We start from the raw sequence: 13914 nt of genomic DNA on the forward strand, positions 1-13914 counted from the left end.
ATATACAAGCTCATGGCGCGGCACCGAGTGCCGCGCTATGAGCTTCTATATAGATATATTTTTTTAAGGCGAACATTTGTAACTCAAATCTTTTCTCTGGGGGATTCTACAAATGTCTTCTAAATCCATTTTTTTGAAAAAACGTATGTTGCTATAATATAATAATAATAATAATAATAATATATTATATATTAGTGGTTCTCAAACCTTTTCATGTCAAGGACCCCAAAATGACATGTATTTGGGCCGCAGACCCCCATCTCAAAATATGTTGTTCCAGGGACCCCCAGAAGCAAAGATTTGAGTTAAAGATGTTTAACTCAAATCGGCACTCGGTGCCGCGCTATGAGCTTGTAGATCTGCTATTTTTTTGAAAAATCGTGCTATTTCTGTATAGACAAAGATTTGTTTTTTGTTTTAATGACACAGGTTTTTTACTTAACCCATTAAGACCGGGAACACATCTGAGTACTTTTTTCACCACTGGCTGTTTTTGACAGAGATTTGGTGTAGAGGGAAAAACTGAGCAGACCAAGTACAGAGCCCTGGGGGACACCGGTCGATGAAGGGTTAAAGTGGTTAATGGTTCTTTATAACATTGGTTCTCAAAGTGGGGTCCGGGGACCCCCAGGGGTCCTTGGGGGGGTTCCAGGGGGTCCCCAGCAAAATGTTTAATACAGCATCACAATTTTTAACTCCTTTATACATATTTAATATGTTGGCTGTTTAAATATAGCAGATCTACAAGTTCACATCACATCACTTCATGCTGCACTGCGAGCTTGTAGATCTGATATTTCTTATACATTTTGAAAAATATTGGAAATATTTGGAAAAAAGATGAATAATTGTGATAATTCTAAACATAAATCTTCTCTTCTGGGGGTCCCTGGCACAAAACATGTTCAGATGGGGGTCCCTGGCACAAAACATGTTCAGATGTTGGTCCCTGGCACAAAACATGTTCAGATGGGGGTCCACAGACAAATACATATAGATTTGGAGGTCCTTGACACTAAAAGCTAGAATTACTGCTTTATAGAAGCATTTAAATAGTTAAATAATGATTCTTTAAAGAACGTTTCTGCTACGGCCTCAACAACCTGTTTCACTGTGTGTGTGTGTGTGTGTGTGTGTGTGTGTGTGTGTGTGTGTGTGTGTGTGTGTGTGTGTGTGTGTGTCTGTGTGTCTGTCTGTCTGTCTGTCTGTCTGTCTGTCTGCGTGTGTGCGTGTGTCCGTGCGTGCGTGCGTGCGTGCGTGTCTGTGTGTGTGTGTGTGTGTGTGTGTGTGTGTGTCTCTGTTCTGTGTGTCTCTGTGTGTGTGTGTGTGTGTGTTTAATGTTTACTGTGTTGTTTTTCTCATCAGATTATCATCCTCTCACACTGGACACAAACACAACACACAATTTCCTCTCTCTGTCTGAGAACAACAGGAAGGTGACACATGATGGACAGGGTCATCAGTATCCTCCTCATCCTGACAGGTTTGTTTTTCTGCCACAGGTTCTGTGTTCAGAGGGTCTGACTGGACACTGTTACTGGGAGGTAGAGTGGGAGGGTAGAGAGGTTTCTATAGCAGTGACTGACAGAGGAATCAGCAGGAAAGGACAGGGTGGTGACTGTAGGCTAGGATACAATGACATGTCCTGGAGTCTGGACTGTAGAGGAGAACAGTACGGTCACTATTACAATGTCAGACACAATAGTAAGCAGACTATCCTCCCTGTCCGTCCCTCTAGAGGCTCTAACAGAGTAGCAGTGTATCTGGACTGTTCTGCTGGAACTCTGTCATTCTATAAAATATCAGAGGACATTCTGATACACCTCTACACCTTCAGGGACACATTCACTGAACCTCTCTATGCTGGGTTCTATGTTCTCATCTCCTCCTCAGTGTTTCTGTGTGAGCAGAGATAGAGTCTCTATGTGAGGGTGACATCAGGTCGTCATGGTTACTCAACATGTCTGAGTGAGTCCAGGTTGTCATGGTTACCACAAGTACCTCAATCTGTAAATCAGTGTTTCTCAAACGTTTTCACGTCAAGGACCCCCATATGAACATATTCTGTTCCAGGGACCCCCATATGAACATATTCTGTTCCAGGGACCCCCATAAGACGAGATTTTCTTTTTTTTTAAAGTCACATTTTAATAATAAGAAAAACAGCAGATCTACAAGCTCACAACACGTCGCAGCTTGTAGATCTGCAACTGCATCAACTGATTCAGTCATTTAGCTGGGGACCCCCTGGAACCCCTGGGGGTCCCCAGACCACACTTTGGTTCTCAAACCTTTTCAAGTCAATGACCCCCAGATTAATATGTATTTGGGCTGCGGACCCCCATCTGAAAATGTGTTGTGTCAGGGACCCCCATCTGAAAAGGTGTTTTGTCAGGGACCCCCATCTGAAAACGTGTTGTGCCAGGGACCCCCATCTGAAAATGTGTTGTGCCAGGGACCCCCATCTGATAATGTGTTATGCCAGGGACCCCCATCTGAAAATGTGTTGTGCCAGGGACCCCCATCTGAAAATGTGTTGTGCCAGGGACCCCCATCTGTAAATGTGTTGTGCCAGGGACCCCCATCTGAAAATGTGTTGTGCCAGGGACCCCCATCTGTAAATGTGTTGTGCCAGGGACCCCCAGAAGAGAAGATTTATGTTTTCCCAAAAAATCTAAATTATTCTAAATGTTCCAAACTTTTCTTTTTTTGCAGCACTTTGTGCCGCGCTGTGAGCTTGTAGATCTGCTGTTTTTGTGTAGCCAACACATAACATTATAAAGTGGTTAAAATGATTGTGATGCTATGTTAATTACTTTATCTGGGGACCCCCTGTGTTAGCTACTTTATCTGGGGACCCCCTGTGTTAACTACTTTATCTGGGGACCCCCTGGAACCTTCATAATGTTTCATTTCATGTGTTATTGTACGATCATTAAAGATGACATCATCTTCTCAGAGAGAGAGAGAGATTAAGGTCATTTGTAGAATAAACTGTAATTGTTTAATAAATGTTTTGAAAGTCTGTCGTTGTTCCTGTGTATTAATATTATTAATACAATACTACAATACTAATAATATTATTATTAGGACATTATTTATGTTACATGCAGTGGTGGAAAGTAACTAAGTACATTTACTGAAGTACTGTATATATTTCCAATTTATTTTTTACAGTTTTACTTCTTCTCCATTACATATCAAAGGCAGATATTTTTACTCCACTATAATTATTTGAACACTTTAGTTACTAGTTACTTTGTAGATTTTGATTATTATAACAAAAGCACTTTTTTTAATTAATTTGAAAATAGCAGATCTACAAGCTTGTAGATCTGCTATTTTCAAAGGATTTTATACATTTGAAAACTTGTGAAACGGGACCTTCAGCATAATGAGTGAAGGAGCCATTCTGACCTTGTGCCTTTAAGCCTGATGTGGGCGGGTTCACCTGGAGGGGGTTGCCATAGCAACGGGCGGGTTCATAGGCACAGGTGCAACAAGCCACTTAATGATGTAAATGTTTGGGTACACAGGAGGAGATCACACGGTTTTTACCCTTTTTATATGCACTAGAGTCTCGGGGGGCTACGCCCCCCTCAACCCCAGCCGCGCACGGGGCCCAGCGTGGGCGCGTGTATATTGGGGTACCCAAATCGTCGGAGTAAAATGTGCAAAAGTTTGAAAAAAAAATTAGAAGAAATTTTATTTTTTATGTTGCAGCGGGTCCACGGACCCCCTGTGGAGTGTCGGGACGCGCGGGGACCCCCGTGGAAGATGACGGACCCCTTCGGTGTTTTGTTTTTTTTCATGAAGGTGGTTGCTTGTTTCTGGCGCTTGTTTTTAGAAAGTTTCAAGTTCAAATTTACTTTATTTTGTCTCCCGTGGGAGAAATTTGTCTTGGACACACAGACCAGCAGCATACACAATACCATACAGTACAGGACAAGGACAAAAAACAAACACATGAACACACAGTGACATGTACAATCTGTTTTCCTAGTCATCACCCTCCATAATAATAAATAATAACCACCTCATTCAGCATATAGTGCAGTAAGACCAACACCTTAGCACACCTCAAAACCTCCTGCCCCGCCGTCTGCCCACCGCAAGGGCATCATTGAGGAGTGTAATTGACAGAGGGACAAAGGAGTACTTGTACCTATTGTAGTTGGACGCATGGGTCCCGTACCTCCTACCTGACGGCAGTAACCTATACTCAGTGTGTAGGACATGTAGAAAACCTGGCATGCCAACCTGGCATCCCAATGGCGGCGCTGTGTTGTTTTGCCTCGGTGGTTTCGCACGGTAAACGGTACGAAGCCGTTTCCCCGTCCGTTTTGTCCGAAATGTGGCGAGTAGAATTAATTATGTTGCGACGTGGAAACTGTGTCGTGAGCAATGAGAGGTGCCCTACGCCACCCGTAAAATCGTCGCGTCCGGCGTGGCTACTGTGTTGGCGAGATGTGGTGTGTCGGCGTTGTGTTTACTCGATTACAGAGCTGTGGCTATGGCGTCAGCGCGCGCGGAAGTGACTTGCCGTTTATATAATTAGATAAACAAAACTTGCTGTAATTCTGTGTTTGAATGAATAAACGGGAACCTCACCCAACAGCGGTATTAGGAACGGACAACGCATCGCCGATACAGACACAAGCCAAGGGAGAGCAGGCTGCTGCTGGTTAGTAGGCTACATACAGTACACCCACACTCACAAGCTTTTCTCACTACCACCAATGTGCGTTCTGACAAACACATTCAAATACACTGTCTAAAGCGCTGCGAGGCGTTGTGCGCTTGTAGATCTGCTATTTTTGGCTAAACTTCTCCTCAGAATAGGGATGCTTGGTTGAAGTGGTTAATGTAAAGCTCACAAAGATTTGGCGGACCCCCTGTAGTAACTCTGAGAACCCCTTAGGGGTCCCGGACCCCCTGTTGAAGACCTCTGGTGTACTCCATCCCTTCCTCCACAACAAAGTACACCGGAGGGCCAGTGTGGAGGTATGTTGTCAGGTTCTTTAAGTACTGCAACACATAGGAGTCCTAGACAAACGGAACATAAAGAGAGGAAGGTATGTATAGTAGTGAAACACAGGAGTTCTAGACAAAAGGAACAGACAGAGAGGAAGGTATGTATAGTAGTGAAACACAGGAGTTCTAGACAAAAGGAACATAAAGAGAGGAAGGTATGTATAGTAGTGAAACACAGGAGTTCTAGACAAAAGGAACATAAAGAGAGGAAGGTATGTATAGTAGTGAAACACAGGAGTTCTAGACAAAAGGAACATAAAGAGAGGAAGGTATGTATAGTAGTGAAACACAGGAGTTCTAGACAAAAGGAACAGACAGAGAGGAAGGTATGTATAGTAGTGAAACACAGGAGTTCTAGACAAAAGGAACATAAAGAGAGGAAGGTATGTATAGTAGTGAAACACAGGAGTTCTAGACAAAAGGAACATAAAGAGAGGAAGGTATGTATAGTAGTGAAACACAGGAGTTCTAGACAAAAGGAACATAAAGAGAGGAAGGTATGTATAGTAGTGAAACACAGGAGTTCTAGACAAAAGGAACATAAAGAGAGGAAGGTATGTATAGTAGTGAAACACAGGAGTTCTAGACAAAAGGAACAGACAGAGAGGAAGGTATGTATAGTAGTGAAACACAGGAGTTCTAGACAAAAGGAACAGAAAGAGAGGAAGGTATGTATAGTAGTGAAACACAGGAGTTCTAGACAAAAGGAACATAAAGAGAGGAAGGCATGTATAGTAGTGAAACACAGGAGTTCTAGACAAAAGGAACAGACAGAGAGGAAGGTATGTATAGTAGTGAAACACAGGAGTTCTAGACAAAAGGAACATACAGAGAGGAAGGTATGTATGGTAGTGAAACACAGGAGTTCTAGGCAAAAGGAACATAAAGAGAGGAAGGTATGTATAGTAGTGAAACACAGGAGTTCTAGACAAAAGGAACATAAAGAGAGGAAGGTATGTATAGTAGTGAAACACAGGAGTTCTAGACAAAAGGAACATAAAGAGAGGAAGGTATGTATAGTAGTGAAACACAGGAGTTCTAGACAAAAGGAACATAAAGAGAGGAAGGTATGTATGGTAGTGAAACACAGGAGTTCTAGGCAAAAGGAACATAAAGAGAGGAAGGTATGTATAGTAGTGAAACACAGGAGTTCTAGACTAAAGGAACAGAAAGAGAGGAAGGTATGTATAGTAGTGAAACACAGGAGTTCTAGACAAAAGGAACAGAAAGAGAGGAAGGTATGTATAGTAGTGAAACACAGGAGTTCTAGACAAAAGGAACAGACAGAGAGGAAGGTATGTATAGTAGTGAAACACAGGAGTTCTAGACAAAAGGAACATAAAGAGAGGAAGGCATGTATAGTAGTGAAACACAGGAGTTCTAGACAAAAGGAACATAAAGAGAGGAAGGTATGTATAGTAGTGAAACACAGGAGTTCTAGACAAAAGGAACAGACAGAGAGGAAGGTATGTATAGTAGTGAAACACAGGAGTTCTAGACAAAAGGAACATAAAGAGAGGAAGGTATGTATAGTAGTGAAACACAGGAGTTCTAGACAAAAGGAACAGACAGAGAGGAAGGTATGTATAGTAGTGAAACACAGGAGTTCTAGACAAAAGGAACATAAAGAGAGGAAGGTATGTATAGTAGTGAAACACAGGAGTTCTAGACAAAAGGAACATAAAGAGAGGAAGGTATGTATAGTAGTGAAACACAGGAGTTCTAGACAAAAGGAAAAGACAGAGAGGAAGGTATGTATAGTAGTGAAACACAGGAGTTCTAGACAAAAGGAACAGAAAGAGAGGAAGGTATGTATAGTAGTGAAACACAGGAGTTCTAGGCAAAAGGAAAAGACAGAGAGGAAGGTATGTATAGTAGTGAAACACAGGAGTTCTAGACAAAAGGAAAAGACAGAGAGGAAGGTATGTATAGTAGTGAAACACAGGAGTTCTAGACAAAAGGAACAGAAAGAGAGGAAGGTATGTATAGTAGTGAAACACAGGAGTTCTAGGCAAAAGGAACATAAAGAGAGGAAGGCATGTATAGTAGTGAAACACAGGAGTTCTAGACAAAAGGAACAGAAAGAGAGGAAGGTATGTATAGTAGTGAAACACAGGAGTTCTAGGCAAAAGGAACAGACAGAGAGGAAGGTATGTATAGTAGTGAAACACAGGAGTTCTAGACAAAAGGAACAGAAAGAGAGGAAGGTATGTATAGTAGTGAAACACAGGAGTTCTAGACAAAAGGAACATATAGAGAGGAAGGTATGTATAGTAGTGAAACACAGGAGTTCTAGACAAAAGGAACATAAAGAGAGGAAGGTATGTATAGTAGTGAAACACAGGAGTTCTAGACAAAAGGAACATATAGAGAGGAAGGTATGTATAGTAGTGAAACACAGGAGTTCTAGACAAAAGGAACATATAGAGAGGAAGGTATGTATAGTAGTGAAACACAGGAGTTCTAGACAAAAGGAACATAAAGAGAGGAAGGTATGTATAGTAGTGAAACACAGGAGTTCTAGACAAAAGGAACATAAAGAGAGGAAGGCATGTATAGTAGTGAAACACAGGAGTTCTAGACAAAAGGAACATATAGAGAGGAAGGTATGTATAGTAGTGAAACACAGGAGTTCTAGACAAAAGGAACATAAAGAGAGGAAGGTATGTATAGTAGTGAAACACAGGAGTTCTAGACAAAAGGAAAAGACAGAGAGGAAGGTATGTATAGTAGTGAAACACAGGAGTTCTAGACAAAAGGAACATAAAGAGAGGAAGGTATGTATAGTAGTGAAACACAGGAGTTCTAGACAAAAGGAACATAAAGAGAGGAAGGCATGTATAGTAGTGAAACACAGGAGTTCTAGACAAAAGGAACATAAAGAGAGGAAGGTATGTATAGTAGTGAAACACAGGAGTTCTAGACAAAAGGAACATACAGAGAGGAAGGTATGTATAGTAGTGAAACACAGGAGTTCTAGACAAAAGGAACATAAAGAGAGGAAGGTATGTATAGTAGTGAAACACAGGAGTTCTAGACAAAAGGAACATAAAGAGAGGAAGGTATGTATAGTAGTGAAACACAGGAGTTCTAGACAAAAGGAACATAAAGAGAGGAAGGTATGTATAGTAGTGAAACACAGGAGTTCTAGACAAAAGGAACAGGAGTTCTAGACAAAAGGAACATAAAGTTTCATTCCACAGAACATCTAGGAATTGAACTGTTTGACAGGCAGTCTCCCATTGATGCTCCAATGAATGACAAACTGCATGAATAGGACTGCGTGAATGAAGATCAATCAAAACATTATTGAATGTGTACGTTTATTTAATTTACACACTCAAATGTTTATAATAAGGGTGCTATGGGGATAAGGGAGTTCAGAAGGGGGTGTACATGTTATTCATTAAATACTGTGTAATCATCTGACGTTATAAATAAGGTAAAGAGATCCATCTTCTGTGATCAAGAGCTAAATAACTGAATGAAAACACAAACGATGCTTCTGTCATACCATAATATAAAGATGATTCTGATTCAGAATGAGCAAAAAAACACATTTTAGGACCTTCGCGTTCTTCCACTTGGAAGATAACGCTCAATGAAAACCAACTGTAAAATGTTATTCTCAATGTATTTAATTATAAAATCTTATTCTCAATGTATTTAATTGTAAAATGTTATTCTTAATGTATTTAATTGTAAAATGTTATTCTCAATGTATTTAATTGTAAAATGTTATTCTCAATGTATTTAATTGTAAAATGTTATTCTCAATGTATTTAATTGTAAAATGTTATTCTTAATGTATTTAATTGTAAAATGTTATTCTTAATGTATTTAATTGTAAAATGTTATTCTCAATGTATTTAATTGTAAAATGTTATTCTCAATGTATTTAATTGTAAAATGTTATTCTTAATGTATTTAATTGTTCTCCACTTGCTGTCTAGCAGTGGCACAATGTTGAAATCATCAACACAACGACACTTCTCAGGTACAACGTACAAGAACTACACAGACTTACATCCGGCATGGACAGTTTCTGATCCAGTCCCATCTCTACTTTATTCACCACTGCAATAATAGGCAGGTTTTATGGGGGGGGCGGGGGCCTGGCAGCCGGGCCCGGGGCAGAGCCGGAGAGAGGCCCCCAGCAGAGCCGGAGAGAGGCCCCCAGCAGAGCCGGAGAGGGGCCCCCAGCAGAGCCGGAGAGAGGCCCCCAGCAGAGCCGGAGAGAGGCCCCCAGCAGAGCCGGAGAGAGGCCCCCAGCAGAGCCGGAGAGGGGCCCCCATCAGAGCCGGAGAGAGGCCCCCAGCAGAGCCGGAGAGAGGCCCCCAGCAGAGCCGGAGAGAGGCCCCCAGCAGAGCCGGAGAGGGCCCCCCAGCAGAGCCGGAGAGAGGCCCCCTGCAGAGCCGGCCGGGAGGCATGCGGTAATCCGACAGACCTTTTCTCCGACTATGTGGCATCCGCGTGCGGTTAGGGTTAGGGTGCGGGTTTGGTTCGGGTTTACTGTTTAATGTCGGAGCACTGCGCTGTCGGAGGAATGCGCTGTCGGACTAACGTATTGCACCCGAGCCGGCCAGCAGAGCCGGAGAGAGGCCCCCAGCAGAGCCGGAGAGGGCGAGGTCCCCACCGGCAGAACAACCTCAACCGTGTCCGGGGCCATCAGTGGAAAAACAAGGCGGTCCCAAACAGCTGATTTGAATCAGAATTCACCTCAAAGATCATTGGAAAAAACAAACGATCCTTTTCTACTTATTATTACAAGAAGCATGTCTGGATGGAGTATTCCGTTAGAAAGGATGTTTTGCATGTCAGCATTGGACGATTCATTTCGTAAGGGAGTGAGGGACTGGAAAAAACTGTCCACTAAACTGGACAAACATGCAACATGCAAGGCCTTCTATAAGTTAACAAACGATCTGGAAGGTTTCAATGACATCTGGGCTGTTGAGGGGGTGTTGTGCTTACCACAGGAAGAGGGAGAGCTGGTTCTTTGCTTCTAGTGGAAGGTTATAATTATTTATTTTTGTTGTATTTGTTTTGTGTAACTGCATGATTTTGAGATGAGCTGAATTTGTTAACTATTGTAATGCTATGAGCTGAACTGGAAAGGAGTGGTTTTAATAAAGAGCTTTTAAAAATCAAAAAATCTCTCTCTCTCTCTAATAAGAATGAATATGATTATATTATGTGTTTTAGGAACAAAACCTAAGAAAATTAAGTTCTCAAAACTGAAGGAAAGGTAAGATTTTCAAGTGCTCTCTGGTTGGTTCATACTAGTGTCAGGCTGCCCTCTTGTGGACCGTTCAGGTCATTACACCATGTCTTCCAGTACAACGTTAGAACTCAACACAGCTTTGTAAAAACATCCTGTCACACACACACACACACACACACACACACACACACACACACACACACACACACACACACACACACACACACACACACACACACACACACACACACACACACACACACACACACACACACACACACACACACACACACCCCTTGTGATGTTACAACAGCAGAAACAGCAACACTGGACTGCTTTAAAACTAAAAGGAAAGCTAGCTTGCCTTCCTGCTGCAGATCCAGCCTGATCTCACAGATCACACCGTCCCTTACGGGAGGCCAAAAGGAGGTATAGACAGAGCCCCCCCCCCATTGTTCTACATATAGCATTATTATTTCCTGCATTCTTTGTTTTTGTCACAGCCTAGGGAGGCCAGGGCCGAGCTCATGCCTCCTTCAATGCATGAGAGCCAACTGACCTTCTTGTCACCTGACAGGAGGGAGTTTCCCCGGTAGGACGTAGTGCGTGGAAGGAACACGTTATTCCAACCAGTTCCTTTCCCCTCCATCAGGCGCCCCGGCTGTCATGGGGGAGGCAGTATAGAGACCAGGATTACTACATGTTTTTGTGAGGGTATTAACTACCCTAGGAGACACGGGGAGAACATGCAGACTCCACACAGGACAGAGTATTTTAAATGTAACTGTGCTGTTTTACATTTTTGCCTAATAAAATATTCAATCCATCTCACATATATTCAAACAGTATGCAGTTGATGAGGATCAAGGTGATGATATAATATTATAATGTGTTAAATCATCATTATAGATTAGATTAACAGTAGAATAATATTTAAACTAATATTTTAAACTCTGTTAAATCATCATTATAGATTAGATTAACAGTAGAATAATATTTAAACTAATATTTTATACTCTGTTAAATCATCATTATAGATTAGATTAACAGTAGAATAATATTTAAACTAATATTTTATACTCTGTTAAATCATCATTATAGATTATATTAACAGTAGAATAATATTTAAACCATAGAGTTTAAACTAATATTTTTATTTTAGCCGTACGAGGGTGACGCGCCCCGAAAAGAGCCGATGTTGAGAGCTTGTAGATCGGCTATTTTCGGCGACGGCGCAGCCGCAGTACCCAGTCACAGAATTCAATAGGTCACCGATTTCAACTGAACTCACCGGAAATCTCTATCTTAAAATGTGACTGTGTTTACATCCGTTAGCCTGCTAGCCAGCTAGCTAGCCGACTAGCTTGTCAAGTGTTTGAACTAAAAGTAAGTCCTGTATTTGTTGTAAAACTTTCTTTATTTCAATCGACAGTTGTGTTAAATATTGATAATATATAACACTTGGTAGACCACCCACCAGAGGGCGCTATTATACACTTTTTAACACATTTTGCGTCACATTGGGACTCAAAGCACAGAGTGTGGAGGCAACAATGAACCACAGGAGGGCGACACTGAGCCGTTTGTCCTTTCTGAGTGTCGAAGAAGAGAAGCCAGGAAGCGAGCTTTCTGATGAAAATAATAGCAGATCTACAAGCCCACAACGCGTCGCATCGCGACACGTTGTGAGCTTGTAGATCTGCTATTTTCAAATAGCCTAGATATAAAATAGTGCTAAAGTGGTTAATGTATGTTTTATAATATAATAATGTATGTCTGCAAAGTAACTAATCTGCAGTCTGACGGACGAGACATAGAGGGCTCTGTCCCTTTTTTTTTTAAACTCTATGCTCTGTCCCTATAAGATGTTCTAAAAACTGATTAACTGAGATTATATATGTGAATATAGTACGTGAAAATCATTATGGACATATAAAAAATTAAATAAAATGTGTGTTCCAATGCTCAATAATATAATGTTCCATTATTAACTGTCTTGGTTGATGGGGTATGATTTTGGAATCATAACATTTTGCTAAACATAACATTCATGCTAATTTTCTAAACATATAGTGGTCTATAGTGAAAATATATACCTTAGAAATAAGGGCCTTTTATTTATAAGGTATATATAATATTTTATATATATATATATATATATATATATATATATATATATATATATATATATATATATATATATATATATATATATATATATATATATATATATATATATATATGGTTAACATTGAGCAGAAACAGGAGCACATCTAGCATAAGACTGAATAATGTGTGTTTGTAGTGGGAATTTCATAGGTTTCTTAAAAGCATCTTTGCCAATAACAGTTTGCTTTCAAACATGTAAAGCATTTATTTTCTTTAATGAAGAAAATACACAAATACACATCCATATGACGTTGTCAGCCAGGGAGAGGGGAGGGGGAGGGTGGTGGGGTGGTTGGGGGAGAAGACAACCATGCCCACTTAGGAGACCATTTGTAGGATTTGTGTACCACTTCGCCTCTAGTGGCTCCAATGGAGAATGCGTATCTTGCTATATTAACAATCTTTGTACAGACTCACCATTAGTATAGCGGCCCACTGCGGACTCTCTCTGTGTGTGTGTGTGTGTGTGTGTGTGTGTGTGTGTGTGTGTGTGTGTGTGTGTGTGTGTGTGTGTGTGTGTGTGTGTGTGTGTGTGTGTGTGTGTGTGTGTGTGTGTGTGTGTATGGCACTTTAAGGGTTGTCAGCCAATGATAGGGTCCTTCCGGGACTAGTACGTTCATGCAGTGGCCGAACACGGTATCGCATCCATAGGGAGTAAATACCTACCACGTGTTGCTGATCCGGTCTGGGTCTCTAGACCGGATACGGAAACAGTGTTCTAATGTAATGTTGTCGGCGTGAACTGCCGGATACTGGAGGCGGGTCTAAGACCGGATGTCACTGTTCAGTTTGTAATGAAAAGCAGCCTTGGTTTGCAGATGTAAATAAAACGGACGAAATCGAAAGTAAATGATAGTTTAAAGTAAACTCTGAGGAACAAGAAGACAAGATGGAGGATGTTTGTTCTTCTCAGTCAGTGTTTTATCTGTAAAGTCATGGATGTGTTTATTGATACATGTTGATGTGGAGCAGCTGTTACACTGAGACAGGTAGAGTTATATTTATATTTATAAATATGTTTACAAAGCGTCTGAACTAAACTGTAACTTTCAGGATCCACGCCATGTGTCTTTTTGAATATTTATAAGAGGAAAGACTGAGTATTTTCTAATATTAATCAAAATCTGCAAAGTAACTAAAGTTGTTAAATAATTGTAGTGGAGTAAAAGTACAATAAGTGCCTCTGAGATGTAGTGGAGTAGAGGTAAAAGCACTGAAAACCGTAAAACTCCAGTAAAGTAAAAAATACCTCAACATACTTAAGTACAGTACTTGAGTAAATGTACTTAGTTGCTTCGTGACGTCGTGTGTGACGAAGTATGAATCGGGCCGCCGTGTTCTATGCTCTCCTGTGAAACAGCTCCCTCTAGGGTAACAGCTTTCTATGGGTCACAAAGCTTTCAGTAACGTAGCCTCGCTTCATGTGTTTTTGTTCTGTTTTTTACGTTTTAAAATATACTTTTAGTTGTAGAGCTACAGAAAACCTT

General features: G+C 41.0%; 1 protein-coding gene across 1 annotated transcript in view; it reads left to right on the top strand.

Annotated features, from left to right (window-relative positions):
- The window catches only part of LOC311038680 (protein NLRC3-like), a 16468-nt gene extending 14200 nt beyond the window's left edge, over positions 1-2268 (top strand). Inside the window, exon 8 of the mRNA XM_084048249.1 lies at positions 1366-2268. Within this exon, the coding sequence (XP_083904375.1) occupies positions 1366-1916 (551 nt within the window). The 3' untranslated portion in view covers positions 1917-2268. The remainder of the gene's footprint in view (positions 1-1365) is intronic.
- The last annotated feature ends 11646 nt before the right edge of the window (positions 2269-13914 follow it).

The sequence above is a fragment of the Gymnoscopelus microlampas genome (assembly GCF_963454915.1).
Source record: "Gymnoscopelus microlampas genome assembly, chromosome: 22".
Taxonomy (NCBI): Eukaryota; Metazoa; Chordata; class Actinopteri; order Myctophiformes; family Myctophidae; genus Gymnoscopelus; species Gymnoscopelus microlampas.